This window comes from Drosophila sulfurigaster, chromosome 2R (genome assembly GCF_023558435.1).
Source record: "Drosophila sulfurigaster albostrigata strain 15112-1811.04 chromosome 2R, ASM2355843v2, whole genome shotgun sequence".
In the NCBI taxonomy this organism is placed as follows: Eukaryota; Metazoa; Arthropoda; class Insecta; order Diptera; family Drosophilidae; genus Drosophila; species Drosophila sulfurigaster.
This window is the reverse complement of record NC_084882.1, coordinates 12,493,840-12,520,412: the sequence shown is the minus strand read 5'-3', so window position 1 is coordinate 12,520,412 and position 26,573 is coordinate 12,493,840. Positions and strand designations below refer to the sequence as shown.

Genomic DNA, 26,573 nt, shown 5'->3' with positions numbered 1-26,573 from the left:
CGTCTGCGTCTCGATGTGTCTTTCTTTCATTGTACGCGACACGACGCGACTCGCTGGCAGTGTCGATTAATTACTCAGGGACCGGAGAATTGCGGCTTTGCTGATTTCAGATTTAGCTTTTACGAGCCTTTTTCGCTTGACAAGTTGGAATTGAAATATGCGTCGGAGTCGCTCGGATACTTTCGCGCAGAGGGCATAAAAATACCAGAGTCACAGCTCTGCTGATTTTTATAGTTCTTTTTTTTTTGTTCTGCGCTTTGTGCTTTTTTTTGTTTTTGTTTTATTTTTGGGCAAGAGCATTTAGTGTTTTCGCTTTGTTTGCCTGCCTGATTGGACTTTTTTTTTATGGCAAACTCGGTATCACAATAATAATCTCATAGAATGGAGAGATTTTTAATTGTATTACCCCACAGAAGTCAATGCGATTTAGAGTAAAGCCCATACACGTAATTATTGTGTGCGTTTTCAACTCTTTTGTAGACCTAGGTCCAAAAGGTGAGAGAACAAGAGGGAGAGAGCGAGAGCGTATGATAGTAAATGGTTAAGTGAGCGGCGCATACGAAATTGAAATCAGCGTCGATAGCAGCAGCGACGTCGACGTCGACGACACGCGCGCGACGCTTCGTCACTTAATGTAGGTTAGAAATCGAAATCGACTAGCTACGCGGGTGCTCTCCAAATGAGTCATCGCCACAGCACTGTCCAGCTTGTAGAAATTGGAAAGAAAGAGACGTCACGTTGCGTTTTGAGTGCGATAAGGATGTCGAACACGTCATTCCCATGACGGACACGGTAGAGTTCAATGTCCAAGGGCTACGTCAAATATGTGTGTGTGTGTGTATGTGGGGCCACACCTGTTGCCGAAACCCAGCGAAGAAAACTACAATAATAATAAAAAGAAAAAAAAATTGCGTCGCAGTTAAATGACAACAACAGCAACGCAGAAATCACGCTACGATCATAAAAGCAAAACGTGCTAATAAAAACAATAACAACAAACCCCAAACAAAGAGACAACAACAGCAAGCATTTAGGAAAAACAGCAACGGTAAAGTTACTAGGTACGATTGTAATGAAATATCCCCGCAGCAGCAGCAACAGAAAAAGCTTTTTAACTCCTACCTCTTGCTGAGGAATGCGAATCATTTCCTTAAGCACTTCGTTTGACCACGAACAAGAACAGTGGCTATCTCTTTCGCTCGCAGAGTGGAGAGTGGTGAGCGAAATGGGGCCAAGGCAAACGACAGACCTCGACGCTGCTTCTTCGTCTTCTTCTTCACCGAAAGTAGTAGCGCATTTTATAAAATGCCCGCGGCGACGACAGCAATACAACTTCTGTTCTTTCGCCGCCAATTTGCTGCGTGTTTGTGCTTTTGTTTTGGTTCTACACATTCGCCAATTTGGATTGTGAGAGTGCGCACGCTCATTGGTGTGTGCGTGGTTGTGTGTGTACTCACGCAATAAAAGGAAAAAGCTTTTGCTTTCCTTGCTGCTGTTGATCGCGTCATTGTTGCCAGTAAAATAAAAAATTTGTTACAGCGCACGCGCTTGCGTCGAGTTCAGTGTACTCGTTACCTTTTTGCATACATATGTACATATGTATGTGTGTACATCTGCATATATTATTTTAATTTAAATTTATATTAATACTCGCGTTTGTATGTGTGAACGTAATTATGTAAGTGATCACAACAACAAATATGCGTCGTATATCAAAATGTGTTTAAATCTCGTGAACTCAATGGAAGTAATGCATTATGTACGTATTTTGTGAACCGCGACCGCTCCCTTTGCCAAAAACACAACAAAAACAACAAAAAGTGAGCGCGAACTGCCAAAAGCGATTTGTTGTTGGCAAAATTCTCAACGCTTACTGCTCCCTTACTTCCCATCCCTTCGTACTGCTCCATTAATAAAGCGAAATGCAGCATCCGCCTTTGGTGTTGTTGTTGTTTGTTCGTACGCATTATAAAAATGTCATTAACATGTCAACGGGGCTGCAAAAGTTCGCATTGCTCTTTTGGGGGAGCGACTTCGATATGCACTCCACAAAATGCATTTTGATAAATTGTGAGCAGGAACTTGCGATAAATCTAACCGACTGTAATAACTTCGATACTGCTCTCCAAAAATACATTGCGATATATTATGAAGATGAGCTTGCGATAATTCCAACTGACTACAACATGTAATCCCCAAAGTAAATTTCAATACATGTAAGCATAATTCTAACTAATGTCAATACATACATATAAGTAAATACTTAGTACATATCTGCGACACCGCGCGCGTTTGTAGTGTATGCAAAAGCCCAGCAACAGCAGCGAGCAAAAATTTTAAAGGCCAGCCGAAAAATTGTAAAACCAAAAACAAAATGTGAGCAGCGGAGGCGGCAGCGCGCCGCAACTCGAAGCAAAAGTCAATGATCGCCTCGTCGTCGTCGCTGCTGCTGCTGCTGTTGCTGTCATAATTAAACGCGACAAATACAAATACAATTTGAAGAAAAGAAAAAAGAGCCGCCGTCGTCGTTGCTGTTGCTGTTGCCATCGACGTTGCCGACATCGTCGCCAGGCCAGCGCCAGCCATAAACACAACAACAATGAGACAACAATAAATTCTTCAATTAACATTTTGTGTCCAGGTAAAAAGCGCCGAGAGCAGGCGGCATGGCAAATTTCGGTTTCTCTGTGTGTGAGAATGGCAAAGCGAGAGCGAAAGAGAGTGAGGGTGAGAGCAAGCAAAAGAGCGTGACAAGCAGCGAATGCCTCTGTGTGTGTGTGCAAGGATCATTTGCATTTGAGGCGACGCAAGGTGTCGCAAAAACTGATTAAAATGCATTTACACACACACACAGACACAACAAAGTTGCTCTTGTTGTTGTGCAAAAAGTGGGCACGTCGCGCATATTTTGACATGTTGTTTTTATTGTTGCATAGATTCTGAATCGACAAAAAATACAAAAAACGAAAAAAAATCAGCTCTTGGCAGGGCTCTCGCACTTGTTGTTGCCGCTGCTGCTGCTGTTCTACATATTTTGTTTTTGTAGTTGGAGCTACAGCCGCGTGCCTGGCTGCGTTAGTCATCATACACATAGGCAACGCTGGCGTAGACGTTGACGGCGACGTCGACTGCGACGTCAAGCGTCATAGCAGGCAAAATCAGCCAAGAAGACGACGACAACGCGTTGCGCGCTGTTTTGTTGTGAGTGATCTATGAGCCAGCAACGCGAACGGAACTAAAAAAAATATTAAAAACGGAACGCTAAACAGAGAAGGGTTTCCCCTCAACTCCCGCAAATTGGTAAAATTGGCGCCACAAAAAGGTGTTTGCAACATTTTTACTGGACATTGACGCGAGCGACCACCAAACGCGATTAGTCACAACAACAACCATAACAACAACAAAAGAGCGAAATAAAACGCGACTTGTGTGTGTTTTTTTTCGGCTTGTGCATTTTTGACAATTTTTCGCTCGCGTTTTTAGCCTTCCAGCGCAGTTTGAGCCCAGAACCCGGCCAGAGCAGAGCAGAGCAGAGAAGCAGAGCCCAAAAAGACGAAATCAAACGAAACGAAGCGAATTCGAAAAACGATCGTGCTGGGCAAAAAATACAAAAAGCCGAAACGAACATTCGTCGCTGTCGCCGTCGTCGACGCTGTCTGTGTGTCGTGTCCGTGTCTCGTGCATGTGTGCGTGTGTGTGTGTGCTGCTTTGAGCGCAGGTTTATCAAAATTCGATTTTCAGTTTGTGTTTTAATACAAATTGTGCCTTGCTGTCGTGTGGAAGTCGCAGGAGACGTCAGCACAACAAATACAACAAAAATCTAAGTCAGTAACGCGAGTGCATTAAAAAACACACACACACACAATAAAAATAGCAAATCAAAATAAAAGTGGAAACTTATTAAAAAAAAATAAACAAACTGTGTCTGCGATCGTTAGTGTTTGTATGTGTTTATAGCAAAGAATCACGTAATTTAATCCGTGTGCGCAGTGGAGGAGTCGTAAAATCAAATAAAAAAGAAAAAGAAAACGTATGAAAAACATACACACACGCAAACAAATAAGCATAGCAATTGAACACAGAACAACTTACAGGCGTATGCCGTCTCTCTCACTCCCTCACCCCACCACACCACTTTGTGAAACTTCCAATTTGTGCAGTTGCAGTTTGTGTTTGTTTGGTGTTTGTTTACGCGCCGTTACTGTTACGGTTAACTCGCCTGACACGTGTGCGCCTCTAACCAGTCTCTGTCCCTGTTGCTGTCCCTGTCCTGCTCCCTTGTCTAAAGGGGGGTGGTGTTGGTGGTGCCATTTGCGAATGCTGCCAGGGCTCTGGGCTCACACTATCCCTCTCTCTCTTTCTCTCGCACGCGTCGCAGAAATATCGCAGCAAAGAAACCAAAAGTGCAACAACAACAATATGAATAAAATATAATTTGCATATTGCGCGAGCAACTAAAAAGCACATAAGTGTGTAGTGTAGTGTATTATTAATAAGCAAGTCAAGTGAAAAGTTGAGTCATCGTTACAAACTTTTTCTCTTCTTGCATTTCTTTGCACAATATGCAAATAACAATATTAAGTAACAAGTGAATCCCCCTTAAAAAATATAAAGATAAATATATCTAACCAATTTCTTCTGGAATTTTCTGCAGGAGCGCATAAATATTGTTTTTAAATTAAATTAGAACTAGAAGTGAGAATTTCCCCCAAAAATAAGTGACCAAAGAGATTCGCAACAAATAATTTGCGTAAATAACAAGTTGAAGAAACCCCACGGAAAGCGATAAAAACGCAAAGGAAACAAAATAAAAAAAGACACACAAAGCAAAACAAAACAAAACAAAAAATAAAAACCTTGTGATAAACTCTGATAATTTGTTGTGTTGTTGATGATTGCCTTAAAATCCATTAAAATGCAACACAACAGCAATCTGCAACAACAACAGCTGCAACTGCTGCAACAGCAACAACAACAACAGCAACACAATTTAAGCGATAATTATGTTGTTTGGGCCAATAACAATAACACAAGCAACAATAGCAACAACAGCAACAACAACAGTGGCAACAGCAATGCAATGCAGCAATTGCAGCAGCAGCAACAACATCGCGCTTCTTTGTGGATAGCAGAGAGCAATAAACAGCAGCAACAACAGCAACAACAACAGTGCCACAACAACAACAGTATGAATGTCAATTATAATCAGCACTTGTTGCAGCAGCAACAGCAACAGCAACAACAACAGCCACAACAACAATACATGCAACAAACGTACGCCAACTACACGCAACAACTCACGGTGCCAACAACATCTCCAGTCAGCAGTTGCTACTACGCCAACCTGCAACTACAACAACAACAACAACAGCAGCAACAGTTGCAACACCAAGCACAGGAACAACAACAATTCCTGGCGCCTGCAAATCGACACTTGCAACAGCTGACGCAGGACACACGACGACGTCAACAGCAATGCGTGAGTACTCAAAAAAACAAGAAATCAAATATTTACTACTTACAAAAAATACAATACATTCGTTTCGTATACAATGTGCATTAATTACCCTGTTGCTATCTCGCTCTATACGCTGATGCGCTGCTCTTTTCTTCACGCAAGCGCTTTCTGATTTGTTGTTTTGTGTCGTCGCCTTTCATTTTGCGGTTTTGTGGGCGGCGCCTGCGCCAAAGTCGAAGGTGGAGTTAACGATCAAATGAACAACCGAAATGCGTTTTTTTTCCAATTAGTAGATAATATATGTAGTTAGATGGGGCGTATGCGCAATGCAATTCCATTGTACAGCACATTACGCATACGCAGCGTTGCACCAGGCGGGAAAAAGTGAAATGCGTCGCCAAAAAAAGAACCAATTGATTTGCTTGGCTTGTATGTGTGTGTGTTTTGCAAATATTTGCAGTTCGCAAGTCGTGGGAATGCCGCGCCCCAAGCACAAAAAAAAAGAAAAAAAAAATACAAATATATAATTTTTAAAGTAATTTAATTTGTTTCAACTTGAAACTGGGGGGAACTGAACAAAGCGCCTGTGTGAGTTGTTTTGTTGTTTGTTTAAATTAAACCAACAGACAGTTATAAAATTTCATGCGGTTTAATGCACTTTTCAATATCCAAGCGGACAGACAGACAGCCATACGTCATTGAATAAAGCAATGTGCTCAACCATTGGCGAAACTAATCTCTTATCGCAACACGTTCTAGTTTGGTTGTGTTGTGTTGTGTTGGGGCTGAGCTTGTGGTAGATAAGATGGCATTTGTCAAGTCACGAAGCAAACGAGCAATGAGCTAACCCTTCAGGCCAGGCCAGGAAATTGAAAAAGCTGTAAAAATTCGCTCGAAAAAAGCGTAACGGAAATGCCACAAAAACACAAACGGAGACATGCCCATATTTGACCAACTGTGCGGTGGCATCAGCTTTGGTCTGTCTCGTTATCTTTTACAACCCAGCCCAGCCTAGACGTGGTCGCTGTTAAGTTATTAACATCATGTTAACCGCAAATTGCACTGAAGACACGTTTTTTCCACTGTTAAGTTTCAAGTGGAGCAAGTAAACATTGTTTATATCTTCATAGTAGTCTAATATTTGCATTGTGCTGAAATATATATTCTTGTATTTATTATTGTTCGTACTTTGATGGCAATGCGTAGTTCTGGCGGCCTTGAAAGAATTATAAGTCTTGAAGGCTTTTCTTCTAACTATTGATCCTTAGAATCAATATTTGTATTGTATTAAAATATAAAAGCTTGTAAGCATCGAAGTATAAGCACTGTTCGTGCTTTATTACTCCATACTGTCAGTAATATCGATAACATATTCTAACCTATAAAAGTTTTAGTATCGATAGTAAATTTCAACTCTATTTTACTTGTTAAATACGCAATTTAAACGGTTAGTCCAATTTTAGCTGCTGAGTGTGCTTGACGACAATTCTCTATATTATAAGTAGTTAGTGCTTTATTAGGGACAACATTTCTATTTCTTTTTCATGTTATCGATAGTATGTTTATGTTTAACAGACAAATCATATGATTAATTGATAAGCTCAGTTGACTTTAGACATTATTGTAGATAGCTTTTTTTATTATAGACAATATGAGTACTCTTTTTCCACTTTTAAATATTTTAATTTCTCTTATCGATAGTATTACAATTAAATGTCGCTCTCACACATAGTTTATGCTTAATAGACATATCATACGATTAGTCTAAATTTAGCTGATGAGTTCGCTTGACTTTAGACTCTTGATTACACACTTTAATCAAACATAACTGTTTAGAGAACGATAGATAGTTAAATACAGAGAGTGCAAGACATTTACTTATGTGATAAGCCGCGCAAAGAAATGTGATAATGATGTATCATCATCGCAGTTGATCGTCTGTTGAAACAAGGTGACCTTTACAAAAGTCGAAGCAATGAAAAAGAAAGTGGAATTCACACATATTCTTATTATACGACCTATTGTTAACAGTGTGGAAACAAGTTTCGAATCGAAATAGGAACTGGAACCACAGATTAATTGTTAATTTCGGCTTGTCACTGTGATTGCGGCAAACATTAATCTTACTTTTAACGGCCGTTAGCAAAAGAGTATGAAGATATTTTGCACATTGATTAAATGTCAATAAAAATGAATGTGCTGAAATGAAGAATAGATGGAAAAGGCATTTGAACTAATTCCAAATGATTTAAGTATTGAATAAAATTGAAAGGTATTGTGATTAAAATTTAGTACAATTTTTTTTTTTTGCTTGCTGAAATCTTTAGAGTAACAGCATTTGATTTCAAATATTATGAATTAAAAATTGTTACTATTTGGCTTGTAATTGCAGTTTGTAAATTGAAATGAATCTGCAATTATATTTTTACTGTAGAATGTTAGAAAATGCTTTTGCTTTTGCTTTTGGTTAATCAAAGTCAAGAGTGTCTTCTTATCTGGATGCTTAGCTGTCTATCTTTCTTATCCAAGATCTCGTGAGCGACTGTTAATGTTATTGTTACAGTTCCGCTTTGCATGCTAATTTTTTGTTGTACGAGTATATATTCTTGATATTTGTTTCTGTTTTTTGCAATGAGATTCTCTCTCTGTTAAGCGCCGCCTGACGCTGGTCCTTGAACTTTGCATTGTTAGTGTTGTTGCAGTTACTGTTGCTGTTCGCCTGTGGCTTTTGTGGTAATACCTGGCTTTTGTTGTTAATTATTACAAAAAACAATTAAGCGCTCGAAATGAACAACTTTAAATTGCAGTCGTTTAACTGTTGCTGTTGTTGTTATTGTTATTATTGTTGTTATTGTTGTTGCTGCTGTTCATGTTGTTATTATTATCGTATGCTTAATTTTAATGAGCGTCACATTTGAGCTGAGATTTTTGTGTTGCTGCCATTTGCTTCTTACTCGTTGTAGTGCACAACGCGATTCTACAACAAACTCATTAAATTCGTTAATCATTTATTGCGTCGCAAAGTGTTGCAGCCACGCCCCGTGCTTTGCTCCGCTCCGCGTTACGCCCACTTTTTTAACGCGAAAATCAGCTGTTTTCCTCAAGGTCTTCACAGCGCTCGAAAACTCAAAATTTAATTCCAATTCGAATTTGTTTAATAGCTGTCTGCGAAAGTCTGCGCATAGCGCACACACAATCTCAGAGGTCTGGCCCATTTGTGATTGTCCATGAAACAGATTTGCTTTTCAACTAATCGAAGCCAGAAACCAACAATCAACAATTGCGACAACAATTATTCCAACTTTCCGATTTAGCACTTAGCACAACTTTTCTCTCCTGAATCAAAATGATTCATTCGATTCATTCGATCTGATTGCAATCGGAAATACTAAATGAAATGATTTACCTAAACGATATATTGTTATTAGTTGTAAAAGTATTTGAATAATGCAAAAGGTGCCGCTAAATTATCGAAATCGAAGAAAAAAAAACCACCTCGACTCGTCCGGAAATGCCTTTAGACTAAATGGCGTGATGAAGACTTCGAGTTCCACGAAATTCAATCGAAATTCCTAGAAATTGTTGAGGCAATATTTAATAACAAAAAATGAAGAAAAAAAAGTGTTACTCACAACGTTTTTTTGCATGACATAAACGCCGACAATGATCGTGACAATCAGAAAACAAATACTTTTTTATAAGATAGATATGACCCTAATCTCTCAAGCACCAATTAGACTATCTTGACGGTCGGAAGCAGGCGAAATTGTCCGGATATTATAATAAAAACTTATATTACTGGCAATTTCTTTAAAATATATTACTTGTTTTTAATTGTAATATAAGTTTTTTGTAGCAAATAATAATATTTGTTAACTAATAATAAGCTAACTTCTGTTTGAAATTGTATTTAAGCTTAAAAGCTTGCTTAATTAGTGTATGTAGAAACCACAGAAATGACGCATGTAAATTTTAATTGATCTTGAATGTTGTTAGAGCTAAGATAAAATATGAAAGATTTAACAGGTGAAGGAAAAGAATTTATTGAACCTTTTTTCAAGGTCTTATAAACATAATAATAATTTACAGAACGTTGAAGAATTATATTTATTACCTTCTATATTAATTTCTATTATTTAAATAAAATAGTCAATTTTGAATTCCTTAGATGTAAGAAACTTTCTCTAGAAATAGGCTTGCATCTTATAATTAATAATAAAATTCTATTTTATAAGCAAATTAATGGAAATTCTGGAAAGGTTCGCTCATAAAATGAACTTCCGAGCAATATTGAATTACGTGTTACAGATACAATGAATAGTGACAAGGGCAACGCGTATCGTTTATAGTTATATTGAGTGCCCAGTTAATCCTACGAATTTCCAAGAATTCAAATATCACCGTTTCCTTATTTCGCTGAAAATGCAAAAACCTTATCGCCGTAGTTCAGTAGATTGAGGCCAGGGGGGAAGGGAAGTATATACATATAACGTATTGCATGCACTGCATGTGGCGAGTAGATAGGTCAACTTCCGTTCAAGTGGGCAGCAAATGGAAGTGAGTTGAGCTCAACCCTGATCCGGTAATGGGTTCAGTAAATTGAGACTGTGGGCAAAGCAAAGCAAAACAAAGCAACAACCCTCGACGGCCTTGACACTGTCGTTGCGTTGCGTTGCGTTAAGGTTGCACTTTAGGCTGCGAGGATTATCTAATTGAGTGCGTTAAGGGCCAGACAATTGGAAGTGCCAGCGACGCCAGAGACAACAACAACGTTACAGTTGCACTCAGACCGGCTTATCGCTGTTGCTACCTCATGGTGGTTGCCTAATGGCTGGCCAGAGAGATTTAGGCGACTACCTACCTGAGTGTTGTGGTGGCTGCCTAATGGCTGGCAGCCTAATAGGCGCATTTAGCACGCGTTCGAAATGTATCTGAGAGATACACAAGGCATAAACAAAGACAGCGCGCAACAAATGGCTGCTAATATGCGCCAATTGTCGATGCCATGGAACCTGTCGATGCTCACCAATACACAGGCAGGGTATGTGTGTGTGTATTGGTGTGTAGAAACCCCGATGAGTCATCAGCATCTGAGCGCTGTGTGAGGAAGGTGCGTGGGTCGCCACATTGGCATACATAATCCAACATGTGCACACAGCAAGAAAGAGTAAGAGAGACAGAAAGAAGGGAGAGAGAGTGAGCGAGTGAGTGAGGGGAAAATCAAAACAAAACGCGGCCAACAGCCGAAGCAGCCAAGTAGAAAATGTCAACAAACGACAAACTGCCCGCCAAATTCACATTTTGAGTCTAAACACGAACGTTGAATTTGAGTGAGTTAGACACGAGAGAGAGAGAGAGAGACATGAGAAATATTCACAAAGAGAGCGAGTTCACTCAAACATTTATATCGCATGCGAGAAAAATGTTTGCGCCAAGATTTCTAGCTGCTACTTGAATGTGGAATTTGCGCTCGCCTGATGTGTTGCTCTTTTGCCTCTCGTTGTTGTCTTTGTGCTAGTGTGTTGTGTGCCGTGCGCTCTCTCTTTGCCTTCTACCTTTTGTGTCGCTATTCTGACAGTCATTGTGCGCTCCGCTTGTGCGCAGTCATTCGTCAGGGTGGCCTAATGAGAACGAGCGGAGCTTGAGAACTTGGTTCAGAGTATAAAAATGAATTTGAATTAGTTGATAATTCACCAATTTATAGTTCTTTTTATCGAATTGATATTTAAAATGAAATCTAAGTATGTAAATATGAAACTGATTGAAGTTAAACTGCGTGTCTGGTTATTAAGTACAATACAATAAATAAAATACTGTCAGCATACTTAATTGCATATTATTTTTTGGTAATGAAATTATATTTGATATTAGTAATTTAATTGAATTGTGTGACATTTGCAGAGTAGTAATTAATTTTTAATCTATACTGAACAAATAATTTATGTTTTTTAAATATTTAAAAATAAATATTCGTTTACATTACAGAATATTTACATTTTAACTGTTGTTATTTTGCATATTAATAATATTAAATTAATTTTCTACACCCATTAAATTATTTCTTATTTGATAGTTTATATTAATTCAATAATTGAATTTATTTTTAATTGTTTTGTTTTTTATTATACTTTATTAAATAATATATTAAAGCGAAATAACATTTCCAAATAACATTTCTCATTAAACTGGTTCCGTTGAACTAATGCAGCCCTGGTTATCAAAAGTCTTCAATTTCCAGCATAAGCGCGTGTCTGTGTTGGTGTGTATCTGTGTGCCCGAATGTATCTGTATCTGTGCGTGTGTGTGTGCCTGGCAATGGCTAAAACGTCACGAGAGCGTATGGATGACGATGGCGGGCTGGTTGGGAGCTACTAGCTCAGTTATTTTTCGCTTTTTGTTAAGGCAACGCGACTGCAACGGCAACGGAAAGCCACGCGGCTGCGTCCCCAGTCTCTGTCTCTGTCTATCCGTGTAGTTAATCCCCCCTCACATCGCTCTCTCTCTGTCACTCTCACTATCACACAGCAACAGCAGCAGCAAAAGCAACAACATCAGCCCACTGTGTGAACAAGGCGCGGATCGCGGAACAGACAAACGTTTTGTGTTCATGTGATTCTTATTATTATTGTTCTTCTAGTTGATTTGTTTTCCCTTGTTAGTTAGTTGTTACATTTGTGCACAAGTGCAACGCAACAGACACGTTAAAAAGACACCCGCTCCCCTCCATAGTTATTATCCAGCAATCCAGCAAGTAAAAGTCATTGTGATTGTGTGTTGGTTGGTGTCTCTTATCGCGCATTCATATTTGTGACAACGTCAGAAACGTCACAAAACGTTGGTGTTAAATTGCGACATACGACAGTCACAAGTGGACGTAGAGGAGAACTTGCGTTAAACGTCGCAACGTTAACATCGTTTTGGAACTTTCAATTTGCTGTACGAAGTTCACAGCGAAACACATAAACAGACACAAACACACACAGACACACACATTTACACTCCGCCATAAAAGACGTTGCCAGAGTGCGGGTGCGGTTAACCGGTAACGGGTAACGGGTGTGCGGGGCGTTGCCAGTTAATCTAGAAAATTCTTTCCTGTGTGCTTCGTTCGCACAGTTAACAATTTTTTGTTTTAACATTTACACACACACACAGACAACAACGAAAGCCAACACCAACGGCAGCAGCAGTATTGACAGCAACAATTTGACAGCTGGAAAAGCGAACTGCAAGGCAAAACGGAGAGAGCGCAAAAATAATACAAAAGAGAGAACAAGAGAGCGCCTCTGACTGTTGTTTACGTGTGTGTGTGCAGTTTGTGCTAAGTGAGCGAAAGAGAGTCAACGAAACGGTTGCACATGTAAATTTGAGTGTTGTGTGTGCGCATTGTGTACGAAATATCAAACGAAACGTAACGAAATTAGTGCGAAGTGTTTGCAACAATGAAAGTTAAAGTCGAACGCACAATAAAAACGCAACCAAGAGCAGCGGCAGTGGCGGCAACAACAACTGCAGCGGCAACGTTAACAAAGACGGTCGAGGAAGATGATGAGGTGACGACAATAACAACAACAACAGCGACAGCAGCAACAACGAGAACAGCGACAACGGCGCAAGAATTGGACTTTTTGCCCGATATGTCCACAACGATATCGACAACGACGGCGGCGACAATAACAACAACGGCAACAGCAGCGCGCAATCTTATCGTAAGTTCGACTCTCGTTTTTTATGATCGTCGTCGGTACGTTGGTACGGATACGAATAGATGGTGCAATTGTTGGCTGGTTCAGTTCAGTTGGCAGGGTTGCACATTGTGTTGTTGCATAGAACGCAATAAGTGTCCGCCTTTCCACCCTCCATAACTTTCAATAACAAAGACAGTGCAAAAACTGTTCACTAAATTAATAGCAGCAACAATAACAACTCAACTCACTTTAGTCCCAACGCAGTATAGCGATTTTTTTTATAGCAAAAAAGTCAAAAAACTTGTTTAAAAATTGTACATGTATGTGTTTTGCTTTGTTGTTATTGCTGCTTTTTATTTGTTGTTGTATTTTTCGCCGAATTGTATTGTGCGCAATTTTATTGTATCTTTCCACAGTGTATGTTGTTGTTGTTTCGCAGTTTCAGTTGTTGGGGTTTTTTTCGCGTTTATTTTGTCGACATCTTTGGAATTTCAATTCACACTTTTGTTGTTGTTCCTCCATTTGCCTTCAAAAGAGCGCGCTCTCGCTCTCCCACACACTAACACAGAGACAGCATAGCTCACAGATACGTTCATGCTCTCGCACACGTACTACACATTTTTCTCGCATGCGAGAGATTTGTATCCCAAACTCAAATGCTCTCTCGCTCTCGCTTGCTGCAGTTGCCTGAAATTTACACTCAATTTTTGTGATTTCGCCATGTGGCGTTAAATTCAAGGCTGGCTGCCACATTTGATTCTGTTTGCTACTTCAGCATTTTCGCATTTTCTTCTCAATGCGCTTTTTTTCCCCCTCTGATGTCATTTTCTCTGCGTGGGCGCCGCCGTCAGTCTTTTTTTTGTACTTTTTATTTCGTTGCCATTTGCAGCACGTGCGATTCCCGGTTATTCTGTTTTATTTTATTCTGTACATTTTTGTCAATTACTCGTAGCTTATTACTTAGCCATAATTTATGTTGTTGTCTTAAGGTCAAGGCTAGCCAACAGATGCGTGTTTTGACCTGCAGCATAGTCTTAGTCATGCTGCATCATAAAAATAACCACAAGATGTTAGTTCTAAGATTGAAGAAAGAAGAAGATTCAAAATGTTGTAGAGTAGACAAGTTTCTAAAATAAACGCACTTTACTGCGAGCGTTACTCGAATTTCATCATTGAATAGACATGCATACGAGTTAAGTTTAGAAGAAGTTTGTCGACTTTAAGTTTATATGATAGGTAAAGCTTTTAAAGCATGTGTTATAAGATTTATAGACCTGAGCAATTGGCAATTAATGGTAATTTATTTAACCTGTTAAAAGTTCATTTTATTATAAAAAATCTTGTATTGGCAAATATAAAATGTTTAGTGAAATATTTCTAGAAATGTTTCGATAGCTTCTAAAAAGATCTGTTGAAAAGATCGATTTTGAATAATATTATTAGATAAAATGAGCCGGAGCGAAGAAGGCCTTCAGGCTACGTTTATGAATTAATACAGAATCTATAATTAAAAGCAGTTGAGTATTCACTGAAAAATAAATTAATAAGGAATAAATTGAAGTTAAACATAAACTTAATTTTCATATTAAAAACATAAAATAAAAGGTAGCTGAAAGTCATATTGATTGCACTTGATTGAGAACTTACTGCACTTTAATTTATGCTGATTGAAATCAATAAAACATATAAACTTTACCAAAATGGAGTTGCGTATTGCCAGGCAATTTAATATTATTATTAAACATTTATGTATTCTATGTTGCCATGAATTTCACAACAAAATTAAATACAATGCCAAGGTCAAATGGCAACAACAACAAAACACAGGTGCTTGCTGCTGTTGCAATTGGAATGTCAAACGGCTCACGCGTTTTGTCGTGGATGGATTTGGATGCGAATTGTTTTGTGTGCTGTGTGTTGTGTGTTGTTGGATGCGTCTCGTCAATGGCCCGTAAATGGCGTGTTGCACTTGAAGTGCACACAAATGGCCATTTTAGTTGATTGCTTTCGTATGTGTGTTGTTGTTTTTGTTGTTGCATAAAATATGCGCGAGTTGTGAACATGCATAAATATTGAAGCATTAAAGAGCCAATGCATTAAAAGTCAGTCCCACAGGTGATAACCTTTTTTTTACGACTCTCGTCCTTAATTCCTATTTAAATATTAAAAGTGTCCACTAAATTGCCAAATGAAACTGAAAAGATATTCAGCACACACTCCGCTACAGATACAGATACAGATACAGATACACAGATAGTGAGCTACAGATACAGATAGTTCGAGGCGCGTGTGTTTGGCAGAACGAGCGACAGAAATTGGCCATTTAATGCGCGCATCAACTAAAAATAAATAAAAACTGCCAATGCAGCGACTGCGACGTCGCCGACGTTTAGTAAACAACAATAAATATATACAATTAAGCATTAATTGTTATTGTTGCTGTGGCTGTTGCTGTTCTCTTTGGCTTTTTTTTTCTTCGTGTTTTGCTTTTATAGGCGTTTTAACTTGGGCGTGCTAAGTTAACGACTTGACAACTTTTGCCGACTTTTCTTTGTGTCCTCGGCCTAAAAATATGAAATGAGCGACGGCCAATTTCCAGGAATCCCCCTCGATTTGAACCCGCAATTGAGTATGAAGAACAAACGTGGTAATCTCGACAAGTTCTCGCTTTTGTTTGCAAAGAACTTGAGAAGCACCTTCGAGTGGTCATAAAACAAAATATATTTATTATGCATTTAATCGAGTTATTAAGCGGAACCAAAGCATTAATGATTTACAATATTTTCCTTTTTAGTTTATCATAAAAACAAACTTATGCGTATTAGCTTTTCTACTAGAAGGAAACCATTTTGAACATAACAGACACATAATTAGTGTTAAATTATAATTAAGTGAGTTGCTGAGCGGAACCAAAGCATTGATGATCTACAGTATTTTATTTAGTTATCATAAAAGTAAACTTATTTACTTGAATTTCTCTAATGAAAGTAAAAAAGTTGCTAAGCGAATGCAAAGCATTGATGAATTTAAAATAAATATTATATTATATTTAACTTCTCCTATCAATGTAAAAACTTATTGAAAATAATTATCACAATTTGATATTGATATTTACAATATTTTATTTAAAAGTAAATATATTTTTATTAAACTTTATAATTCTATTAAAGAAGAAAGTTATTTTAAATATCTTTTTATCGAGTTACTAAGCGAAATCAAAGCTTTCTTCTCTTATAAAAGAAGAAATCTATTTTAATTAATGAACGCTAAGCAATTTAATGATTTAGAATATATTCTGTAAAAGTGTAAAAAGTGCTTTTATTTAACTTCTTTAGTACTCTAAATGAAAATAGTAGCTTTCTTACTTCTTTTAATCCAATTACTAAGCTTAAGCTAAGCACACATATGTAGATGACTTGCCAAATTTTCGTTGTGCTTGCATAAAAGAACTTCGCAGAAATCAATTAGAATAATAAACATGCAATTAAAGGGGAAATCCCTGTTAATTTCTCCACACATTGCTCTTATCACACTTTATGGCGCTACATAAATAAAACTCTTTCCACAAAGATGATTTACTCAATTGCCTTAGGGCGCCACAGTAACCCAATAAAATAGAAATAAAATTGGAGCATAATTTAGGCAGGGAATTCCCAATGAATTGATTTTCCGCCTTGGGCAACAGTTTGCCTTTTAACTGCTTTCGCGCTTATCATTCATAGCGTATGACAACTGTACTGTGCGGGGTCTTTAGTGACGTCAATTCGATTTGTTCGACTCTGCCTCTAATGTCTTCGCCTTCGACTTCACCACAAAAAACTTTTAGGTCGCGACGCGTCTAGTCTTTGATAAGCCGGTTTTTTGATTTTACTCAAAAAAAACCAATAACAAAAAACGAACGAACGAACTCGAGGCGAGATCGTTGGTATTGTGTTTTGCCAAATTAGGTAGTAAATATTGTAGGCTGACGTCACAAGACGTTAGATAGAGAGAGAGAGCGTGTACGTTGCGTATACGCAACGTTTACGCCACAACACAAACTACATTGGGTCTGTCTCCTTGTCTCTCTCTCTATTATTTGTGGGAAAATGCTAAATATTGGAATTATGTCATGTTATATTTTCAACTGGTAGCAACAAAATGTCAAATGTTGCGTGTTTTCACTTTCGATTTTCACTGCCATGTTTTGGCAGGCGTTGCCCAACAACAAAATTCGTTGCGGGAGGTGCGACATGGGACATGGCATCAAAATTCTACGAATCCATTTCGAACTTTTTGTGTTGTGCGTTTGTTGAACTGGCCACAACAAAAGCGACACCAAAGAGTGGGAAGTGGGAATTTTAGTTGCTAGCTTGACGGCTGCTCAAATAAACCTAATTAAGTTGCACATTTACATTTGGCATATATCGTATAAGTGAGTGCTGGTAGGGGGAAGGGAGAGGAAGAAGGTGGGAGGTGGAAGAGCACATCTGTTGTGTGGAGAGTGCAGCACGATTGAAAGATTTAACACGCATGAAATTTATTCGCCTCTCGCTCAACTTGTTGTTGTTTTGGCCCGTGCCACAATGCTCTAAGGGGGGCGATTAATTTCTTAAGTTCGTTCTTTGTTGTTGTTGTGTTGTTTTTGACGCGTCATGGCGCCGAATTCCAAGAAAAAAGAGGCGCAGCATTCCGTTGCAGCGTTGCAGCAACAACCACTTGGAGAAGTGCGAAAAATACCGCAGATAATAAAGTAAAAGGGGGAGAGAAAAGCAGGCAAAGAAGATGGTTTTGCGAATGCTGCCACCAAATGTGGCATGACGTGGCAGCTCCTTCAATTGTTGTTGTTGTTGTTGCCTTGGTTTAAAATATGTTGGGGATTTCCGTCGTCAGTTGTGCTCAACATTCTGCACTTGCACCAGCTAAACGCTCTCTGTTTCGCTCACTCTCTCTCTCTCTGTCTGGCTATCTCTCTCACTCAACGAATGAGTGAATCGCTCGTTCTCTCTCTCTTTGAGTGCTTTTGCACTTAACTTGTTTTTTGCCGAGTGTCATTTGTTATACGCTCGCAGCTATAGCGTAGGAGCCTCACTCCTCCCCTCCTCCCTACCTCTGCCCCTCGCTGCTAACTGGGCTTAATTCTGGCTAAATTGCGTATGAGTCATCGCTGAACGTAGTGGCATGTTGTATACATTGGCGTCTACTAGTTGTAGCCAACAACTCGCTTCCATTCATTTCACGCTTCGAGTATGAATGAATTTTACGTTGTTATCGCCAGCAGCGACTTTTTTCATTTTATACTCTTTAAGTTGACTTGTTTCGTTGATAGGCTTGCAAATATTTGCACTTGAAACACCTTTGTTACCCTCTAGAGTTGCTTCCACTTTGCCACTTCGCACTTTGCCAGCAGCTCAGTTTTCAAATCGTTCGTTGACCAAATGAAATACAATTCGTTCTACTGACAACTTCGACTCTTGAGTATGAAGATGAAAAGGGGTTAGATTTTGTTCAGTTTAATATTTGTATAACTGTGACAATTTTGAAATATTTGTATAGCTGGAAGCAGTGTTAACTTTTTGCTACAATTCTAAATTTAAAATATTGTCAACATCTTGAGAGCGTAATTAAAACTTGTTAAATTGTTTGTTGAGGTTGCGAGGTTGACTCAATTTTTAAATTTATAGCTGAGCAAATTTATTGCAAATAAACTGCATTAAATTATTGTTATCACCTTTATGCTATTTCTTAACTACAATGTTAGCTAGTTTTTTGCATAGCAGGAATTGTTGTAATAACTTTAGATATTCTAAAATTGTGACCTACCAAATATACCAAATTTGTATAATGGAAATATATATATATAATTATACTGTTAACCATGAAAATATACCATAAAATATACCAGATTGTCAGCCAAAATTACTGCAGAATTTATAGATGAGCAAATTAACTGCAAATAAGCTGCATTATATTATTGTTATCATATTTGGCTAAATGCTATTTGCATTGCAGCAATTGTTGTAAAATCTTTAGATATATCTTATTTGCATAGTAACTAAATCTAGCAAAGTATGAACTGCAATTTTCGACTGACAGAATATACAAAATTAATATAATGAAAAATACTGAAATACACCAAATTTGATATTGGATATATAAATATACCATTAAATACAAAGATACCATAAACACCACCATTTATAGCTGTGCAAATTTACTGCAAATATGCTGCATAAAATTATTGTTACTATTTTGTTTTTGCTATTTATTGGCTTCATTACAGGAATTGCTGTAATAATTTTTGATATCTCTTTTGCATAATAACTAAATCTAGCAAAGTATAACCTGCAAATTTCAACTGACAGTGTGGTACTATTCTTAAAATATACCAAATTAATAGAATAGAAAAAATACTATTACATACTAAAAATTATATTTTGTATTTAAATATACTATTACGATCGGAATATACTATGAAATATATCAGATTGACTATTACCATCAACATATACCATAAAATATACCAGATTGTCAGCCAAAGCAACTGCAGTAACAGTTTTTGTACTATACAAAAAATTATTTCTTCAAAAAAAAACAAATTTAAGCATTCTGAAGCTATATTCTGTCAACTCCGATCATGTGAAATGCATGTTTGTCTGAAATAACAACCAAAAATGGTTAGATTACTGCTTACACACCTTTTACAAAACTTTCAATTTCTAAGCTGATGAAATGAAATCTAAAAAGTATGAAATACTTCTGGCAGCTCTTCTCAACTCTGACCCATTGAACTACTCACAATTTCTGCATGTTTATTGACTACAAATACATGTTCACATTTCTCTACTATATATGTATATTCTGCTATTGCTCTCCGCTGCGTCTTTCGCTTCGTCTGTTTTCGTGCTCTATGGCACCGCTACGCTGGCCAAAATGATGGTAATGTCATCGGGTTTGCCGCCACTGCCAAAGTTGAGATTGTTGGCCCTGGCCCTCAAGGCGAAGGGCGATTGAAAGTTGGCGCTAACCGAAAGATTGCCGGCCAATGCCACCAATTTGTTGGCCACCAGCTGCAATCGCTCCGAAGACGTCTCGCCCTGCGCCGTGGCCAGCTGACGCACCAACAGACTCTCGGGCATGTTGTCAAAGAGGCCATCGGTGGCAGTCAGCACAAGATCGCCCTCTTGCAGTGGCATGTGGGTGGCAACGGCTGCCTCGGGTTCGTCGCCACCCTGCTGCTTGTTGTCCTGCGGCATGGCCAGCTGATAGGGCGTGTTGAAGCCATGATGTTGGCAATAGGAACGATGCACGACTTTGCCGCCTCGCAGCACCAGAAAGCCGCTGTCACCCAGATTCGCCGTGTGCAGCGTGCAATCGGAACGTTTCAAGGCAACCAGGCAAGCGGTGCTGCTGCCCTGCAACTGTGTTGTCTTCCCCTTCAACTGGTTGAAGCTGTCGATGAGCAGCTGGCGAGGATTGCGGCCATCGAACTCGGGGCGTTGGGCATTGCTCGAGCACGAGGACATCAGCTCCTTGGCAAAGATGCCCGCATCGATGCCTTTGACACGCCAGCCGCCCACGCCATCGGCCACGCCCATTACCTCCGCCTTTGGTGTGCTGCTGATGAACCAACTGTCCTCGCCATAGCGATGAGAATCACTCGTTGGTCGCTGATATTGTGCCTGACGTTCCTTGGCGCTGCCCTGTACAGCTTTCACCAGATACGGATAATTTTTTACTGCTGCTGCTGCTGCTGTTGTTGCTGCCACAGCGAATGTGGAGGATTTGAGCTTGCTTCAGTGCTGGCAGCGGAAAGTGTCGCAATAACATGCAACGTCGGTGTGCAGAGAACATTTTTGTAATTTGGCGGTTTTGTCACTTTTAAAATTTATCAAAATCAATTTTGGATCTGAAGTTGTTTGGCATTAAATCAATGGATAATGAGTTTTAAAATTGAAAATAGAATGTATATTTGAGAGTCCTCTACTTTAGGTTTACCAGCTATGCATTTCTATAAATTGTCTGGAATGCCACAAATTATATATACAACTCATTAAGTTGGTTCTTTATCTTCTGAATATAACTATATTTATGATAATAAATAGTATTTGCTTTTATGAAAGCCCTAATATATGTAATATTATTTCCAAATCTTCATCGCTTAATGGCAGTGGAAGGTGTTGCAATAACATTTCCTAATTTAGCGGTTTTGTCACTTTTAAAATTTATCAAAAACAAATTTGAATATGATATTGTATTGCATTAAATTAAAGAATAATGATTTCGAAATAAAATGTTGAAAGTGCTCTACTTTGGGGTTTCAAGCTATGCATTTATAAACAAGAGCTATCATTAAGTTGGTTTTATATTTAACAAAGAAGTGCAAATAAATTTTCTGGAACTATTGTTATCAAAATAAATAATATTATTTGTAAATCTTAATCGTTAAGTAAATGGAATAGTAAAGAGTCTGCATCTTTGAGATACATGAAGATAAAACTAATACCATAACATGTGATTAATTTTACACATTTGAAGCAGATTAAAATTTTGATTCTTTGTTTAAAAAAAAGTTGAATTTTTCTAGAAATATTTTGAATATGTGTAGTTATGTATACATTCATACATAGTATTAATATAGAAAACCATTTCTGTTCTATAGATAGTCTATAAATAAAATTTAAAAAGTGTAACTATTCTTGTAATACAGAAATACTTTTATTAGCTTTCATAAATTACGTCACTTTGGTTAGTTTCCTTTTTATTTATTTAAGTGAATTCAAAGTTAGACATTGATTAATTATAAAGTCTGTTCTTTGTGTTAAGTACTATACCATATGTAAACTGGTATCTAAGCAATTGTCACCTCATTCACCATTCAGATCTATTTGTTGCGGAAGTAGAGTATTCATTTCATTCACTTACTCACTTACCTATGTATATAGTATGCATAACATACTCGTATATTGGCTTTGTGTGCACAGATATCTGTAAATGTAAACAAATCGTGCATCATCCATTTCGCCTTATGGACTTGCTTTATCAGTCGTCGAATCTATATAGTAATTATAATCGTAATTTCTGGAGTATTTGATTTGCTGCAGATACTGTGTATGATTATTTCTTTGTTTTCCTTTGAATAATACTACAAGACTCATTCAAGTCTTCAGAGTGCCTTTGGCATTGTGTAATCTTATCGTGTTGGCCTGGTGGTCCGGACTTGGTCTGGCCTGGGACCTGGGACTACGACACCACAGAGTCAATACATTTGGCACTTTTCTTCATACATATTTATTTTGATAAATCATCAACGGAAGTGCTGTGCACGCAACGGATCGGATCCAATTCGAATCGACCGAACCTTATCTCCCAGTGGGACACAGACAGTCCAACAACAAGAACAACAACTTTAACAACAAACAACAATGGCAATTTTATTTTTAAAACACTGATGTAAACTGCCGTTGGTCGTTATCACAACTCGCAGGTGTGGTCTATTAAATTCACTTGAATCGACTCATTATTCATGATCGACAATTGACCATCGTTGAGCTAGAACTTCCTATCAAATTTACGTCAGAGATATGTATGCAATGATTTAGTATGTTTTCAAATACTACTCAGAATTTGGCATTCCCAGTAGCTGATGTTGTGGCTTCCGTTCTATGACATCCACTTCCGACTCTTATCGGCAGTGGAATGAGGTTAGTTCGATTTGAGATTCGAGGAACTAACCGCTGGCCAAGGGATTACAAATAATTCGCTTTAATCTTAATGTGGGTGCCTCACAGGTTGCTCTTTAAATAAAGACCCGCATACGTCTTGGATTGAAATGCGGTAAACCTCATACTTATATACATAAGTTTGTTCTTCGGATCGGTTCGGTCAATGTCTAATTTTACTTTGCATATGGCGATGCGAAGGATGCGGGTGAAATGACGATAAAGAGAATTCAATCAAATAACATAAAATGTATTTATTAGCTCGGTTATTGCGACAGATCGATATGCGCACACTCATCATAACCATTATATATTATGATTATTATTATAGTTATTGTTATTGTTATTATTACTGTTATTACTATTATGACTAAAACACAAATTCCATTCTATTTATCTTTGCAGGTAAGTAAATCCAAGGGTTACTGCAAATCAATTACCACAAATGTTCAGTGTCACATGGCCCAGTTCCAATTGCATTTCCCCTCCAAAAACAAGGTCAGTGCGGCCCCTGAATACCCTGTAAAGAGAAGCAAGCGTGAGCAGTTTGTTGACAGCTAAATTTAGCAGCTGCCCTTAGGATAGAAAGTTATATTGACGCAGTGAATATGAACTACTTTATATTGATCTTAAAACGATATTTTATTATTACAATAATCAATTATTTTACAAGTAAATTTAGTTGATATTTATAAAAATGATTCATTTTAAAGACCGAATATTTGAGTGAAAAAGTAATTACGCACACTTTGCAAATGAAAGTTATTTAAAAACTAATTTTATAGATCAAAAATGAATATTGAAAGCTTTGGTCACACTCAAAATACAGTTGAGTACTCTAGATCGTATTTTATTTAACTAATTTGACTTGACCGCATCTCAACAGTGCATGCAACCATACTTCCTTCATTTGCAGGGTATGTTGTCAATGCGCATTGAGTTTCGAATAAAAACAGCGCGTACAGTTGCAGGGCTCATCAAAGGCCTGATAAGAGCCCTAGCTAGTGTAAACAAACACCTGCCACACACCTGTGGGGTAGATACAAAATGCTAAATACCGAATAACGACGAAATAAAAATGGAAAGACAAAACTATATCAAATCGTATCGCATCGCATTGAATGTGAATCGACCTATTTTGCAGTAACCAAAGCGGGATGATAAGACTGAAAAGCCTTCTTTTTTTTACAGGCGCAAACAAAGCCAAGCCATTGTGTGTAATTATGTATGGTTGTGGGCTTTTTGGGGTACTTTACCTAGGTCTTTAAATTTAGTTGCTTATGTCATAACCATATTGTCTGCCGATAAGATAAAAAGGCGCGCTAGAAGTCGCTCGTCGTCGCCATCGTCGCAGTCGCAAACGCAAAACGTAGCCAAGAAAATTGGACGCTTGCCTGGGCGTGGGCACGTGAGTGCAATCCAAAAGCAACGACAGCGGGGCTAAACCCAAAAACCAATACAAATACACGCAAACATACACGTATTGTACTCACACACTCGAGAGCTTGGGGAAACAAGTCTTGTGCGCTCAGCCAGGCTAAAGCTTCGCTCAGGAAATGCCAATCGCCAAAAAAAAACTTTCAACTCACTCACAAATTGCACTCGTCTCACGCTCTCTCTCTCGCAATATTTTGAGGTCTCACTCTCGCCGGTTGTGTGCTTGCCGCTCTCTCGCATGCTTGCGCTCTCTTTGTGGGGCTGTGGAATGCGATAAGCACTCAAAAGTCAACGGCGCTGCCAGCTGGCGTATAAAAGTCGTCGGCGCAACGATGACGCATTTAGTTGAAACCCGTTGGCCGACCGATACGTTTCGGCAAGTGCAGGAATTCAGTTTTTGCTATTAAAACGCGAGTAGCAAACGCAATCGCAAAAAAACCAAGTAGAAAATAAATAAAATTAAAACAGTGTTAATACTGTTTCGGTATTTTGGCGAGTGTGTGAGAGAACGTGAAAAATTCTCGGAAAAACTGAAAACAAAACAAATTCGCACCATATAAAAGCGATTAACAGACAGCAAAATACAAATACAAAGACAACATACAAGATACAAATACGCGGCGCTAAATACAAAAACAAAAATCAAACAAACTTTAAAGGCGAATTTCGTCAGAAATTTGCATTCGTCATCGCAAAAGACGCTGCGCCGCCTGTTGCGCATCTCTTTTAGCAACAAATCGGCAGTTGCCACTTAATCCCAAAAACAAAAACACAAATAAATCATAAATATGACGCTGGACAACTATAATATCTTTGGCGATGAATATCCATTGTTCAACATGCCGCTATCGCCATTGCCCAAAGTGGTAAGCAATAATAATCTTTTCAAAACAAAATATACAAAAATTCCCCCCACAAAGCGAGTAAAAAAAACATTAAAAACATTTAGTCGTCAGATTTGTTGCTTATCTGTGGGGTCTGCTCTGAAAATTCGAGAAATATCGGAACAGTTGTCCGGCAGTTTTGCAGTTTTTATACTCGTAAACGAAATCGAAACATTTATGTAAATACTCGGACTTACAGTTGGTTGGGTTTCTATCGCATTTTCATTTAATAATGTGCATTGCTCGCTTATCGTCGCGAAATTCTTGGAAATTTGTTCTTGTAAAACCCTTTCCCCTATCGCCTTCCCCGTCGCCCGTATTCGCCCCCATTTTTGTAGCACATATGCGTTATATCGTGTTATATGTGATTTGTGCTGTTTTGCAATTGAATTTGTTTATTTAATGATTAAGTGGCGGCCTTATCAGCGTTCCGATTTATGTTCACTTTTTTTTTTGTTCTCTTCTTTTTTACTTTTTCGAGTTTTTGTTGTTGTTCTATTACTATTATTATGATTATGTTTGTGTGTACTTATTTCTAGCTCTTTTTTGTTTTGCGATAATAATTATTATTGACTGTGGCAAGTGCACAAGTCAAGTTAGCAGAGGCAGAAGTAGACCCGATCCGTTAAAGGCCGATAAAAATGAAATATTCCAAATATTTGCGTAGTTATGTGCGACCTTCTATTCCAACGAGCCCAAAAACCAAAATCATTATGCTAAACAATTATATATTATGTTATCGGAGATACATACATACATGTGTGTGCATATATATATTATATATTTGATAGAAAACCGCTTAACGTCTTCCACTGTTCAAAATCGAGTTAAAATGCGAATTTTTTTTGCTAGCGTCACCCCGGAAAAAACCAAACGGAAAATCACGTTGCCAACTCATGAGTGCCCACAACCCGTTAAGACTTCTTTGTTGTTTTTAATTTGTTGTTTTTTTTTTTGCATATTGCGTCCATTGCATTTCACAGTCGAGTGATCGCGGCGTCTGGAAACGGCGCCATTTGACGTTAATCGCACACGTGCGATTTTCGTGGTAATTTATCAAGTTTTATGTACCAACTTTTTTTACTTTTGCTGTCACCTTCCGTTTTCGGAGGGGGGGATATATATTGTATATATTATACATAGTTTTGTAGAAGGGTTCAATGTTCAAGCAAAAAAACGTAGAAAGTGAATTGAAAATTGTACAACTTTGTTGCATGACCCTTGTGACCACCAAAAGCCGGTCGGACATTCGCGTGACACTTGAAACTGAGCGCATACTTAGTCGCATAAGTGTAGAAATACACACACTAATACATATGTGCATGTCTCCACATGGTTATTGCCACAATTAGGGCGGTTCAAAGTAACATGCTTCAAGTCAAACACTTGCGACTTTTGACATGAC

General features: G+C 38.2%; 2 protein-coding genes and 1 long non-coding RNA gene across 6 annotated transcripts in view; 1 reads left to right on the top strand and 2 right to left on the bottom strand.

Moving 5' to 3' along the window:
* Positions 1 to 234: 234 nt before the first annotated feature.
* LOC133837137 (uncharacterized) lies at positions 235 to 2,431 on the bottom strand. Its single transcript, XR_009893770.1, has 2 exons — positions 1,123 to 2,431; positions 235 to 880 (listed from the first exon to the last, which is right to left on the bottom strand). It is a non-coding gene; the product is annotated as an uncharacterized LOC133837137 (long non-coding RNA).
* A 2,239-nt stretch (positions 2,432 to 4,670) lies between these two features.
* Positions 4,671 to 26,573, top strand: part of LOC133837133 (transcription factor kayak) — a 33,283-nt gene continuing 11,380 nt past the window's right edge. The window contains exons 1-2 of one of the 4 annotated variants that reach the window (XM_062267800.1): positions 4,671 to 5,479; positions 23,253 to 23,345. In XM_062267800.1, coding sequence (XP_062123784.1) covers positions 4,892 to 5,479; positions 23,253 to 23,345 — 681 coding nt within the window. In that variant the 5' untranslated portion in view covers positions 4,671 to 4,891. Of the gene's footprint in view, positions 5,480 to 11,868; positions 13,168 to 23,252; positions 23,346 to 24,634; positions 25,151 to 26,573 lie in introns of those variants that run through there. The other 3 variants (XM_062267801.1, XM_062267802.1, XM_062267803.1) reach the window with 3 other exon arrangements.
* Positions 19,880 to 21,075, bottom strand: LOC133837922 (protein phosphatase PTC7 homolog fig). The gene has a single exon (XM_062268835.1). It carries the CDS (start codon positions 20,721 to 20,723, stop codon positions 20,034 to 20,036), a length of 690 nt encoding a protein of 229 aa, XP_062124819.1. The 5' UTR covers positions 20,724 to 21,075; the 3' UTR covers positions 19,880 to 20,033.

Coding starts and splice junctions, on each gene's coding strand:
- LOC133837922 (XM_062268835.1), bottom strand. CDS start 20,723: ATGGGCGTGGCCGATGGCGTGGGCGGCTGGCGTGTCAAAGGCATCGAT.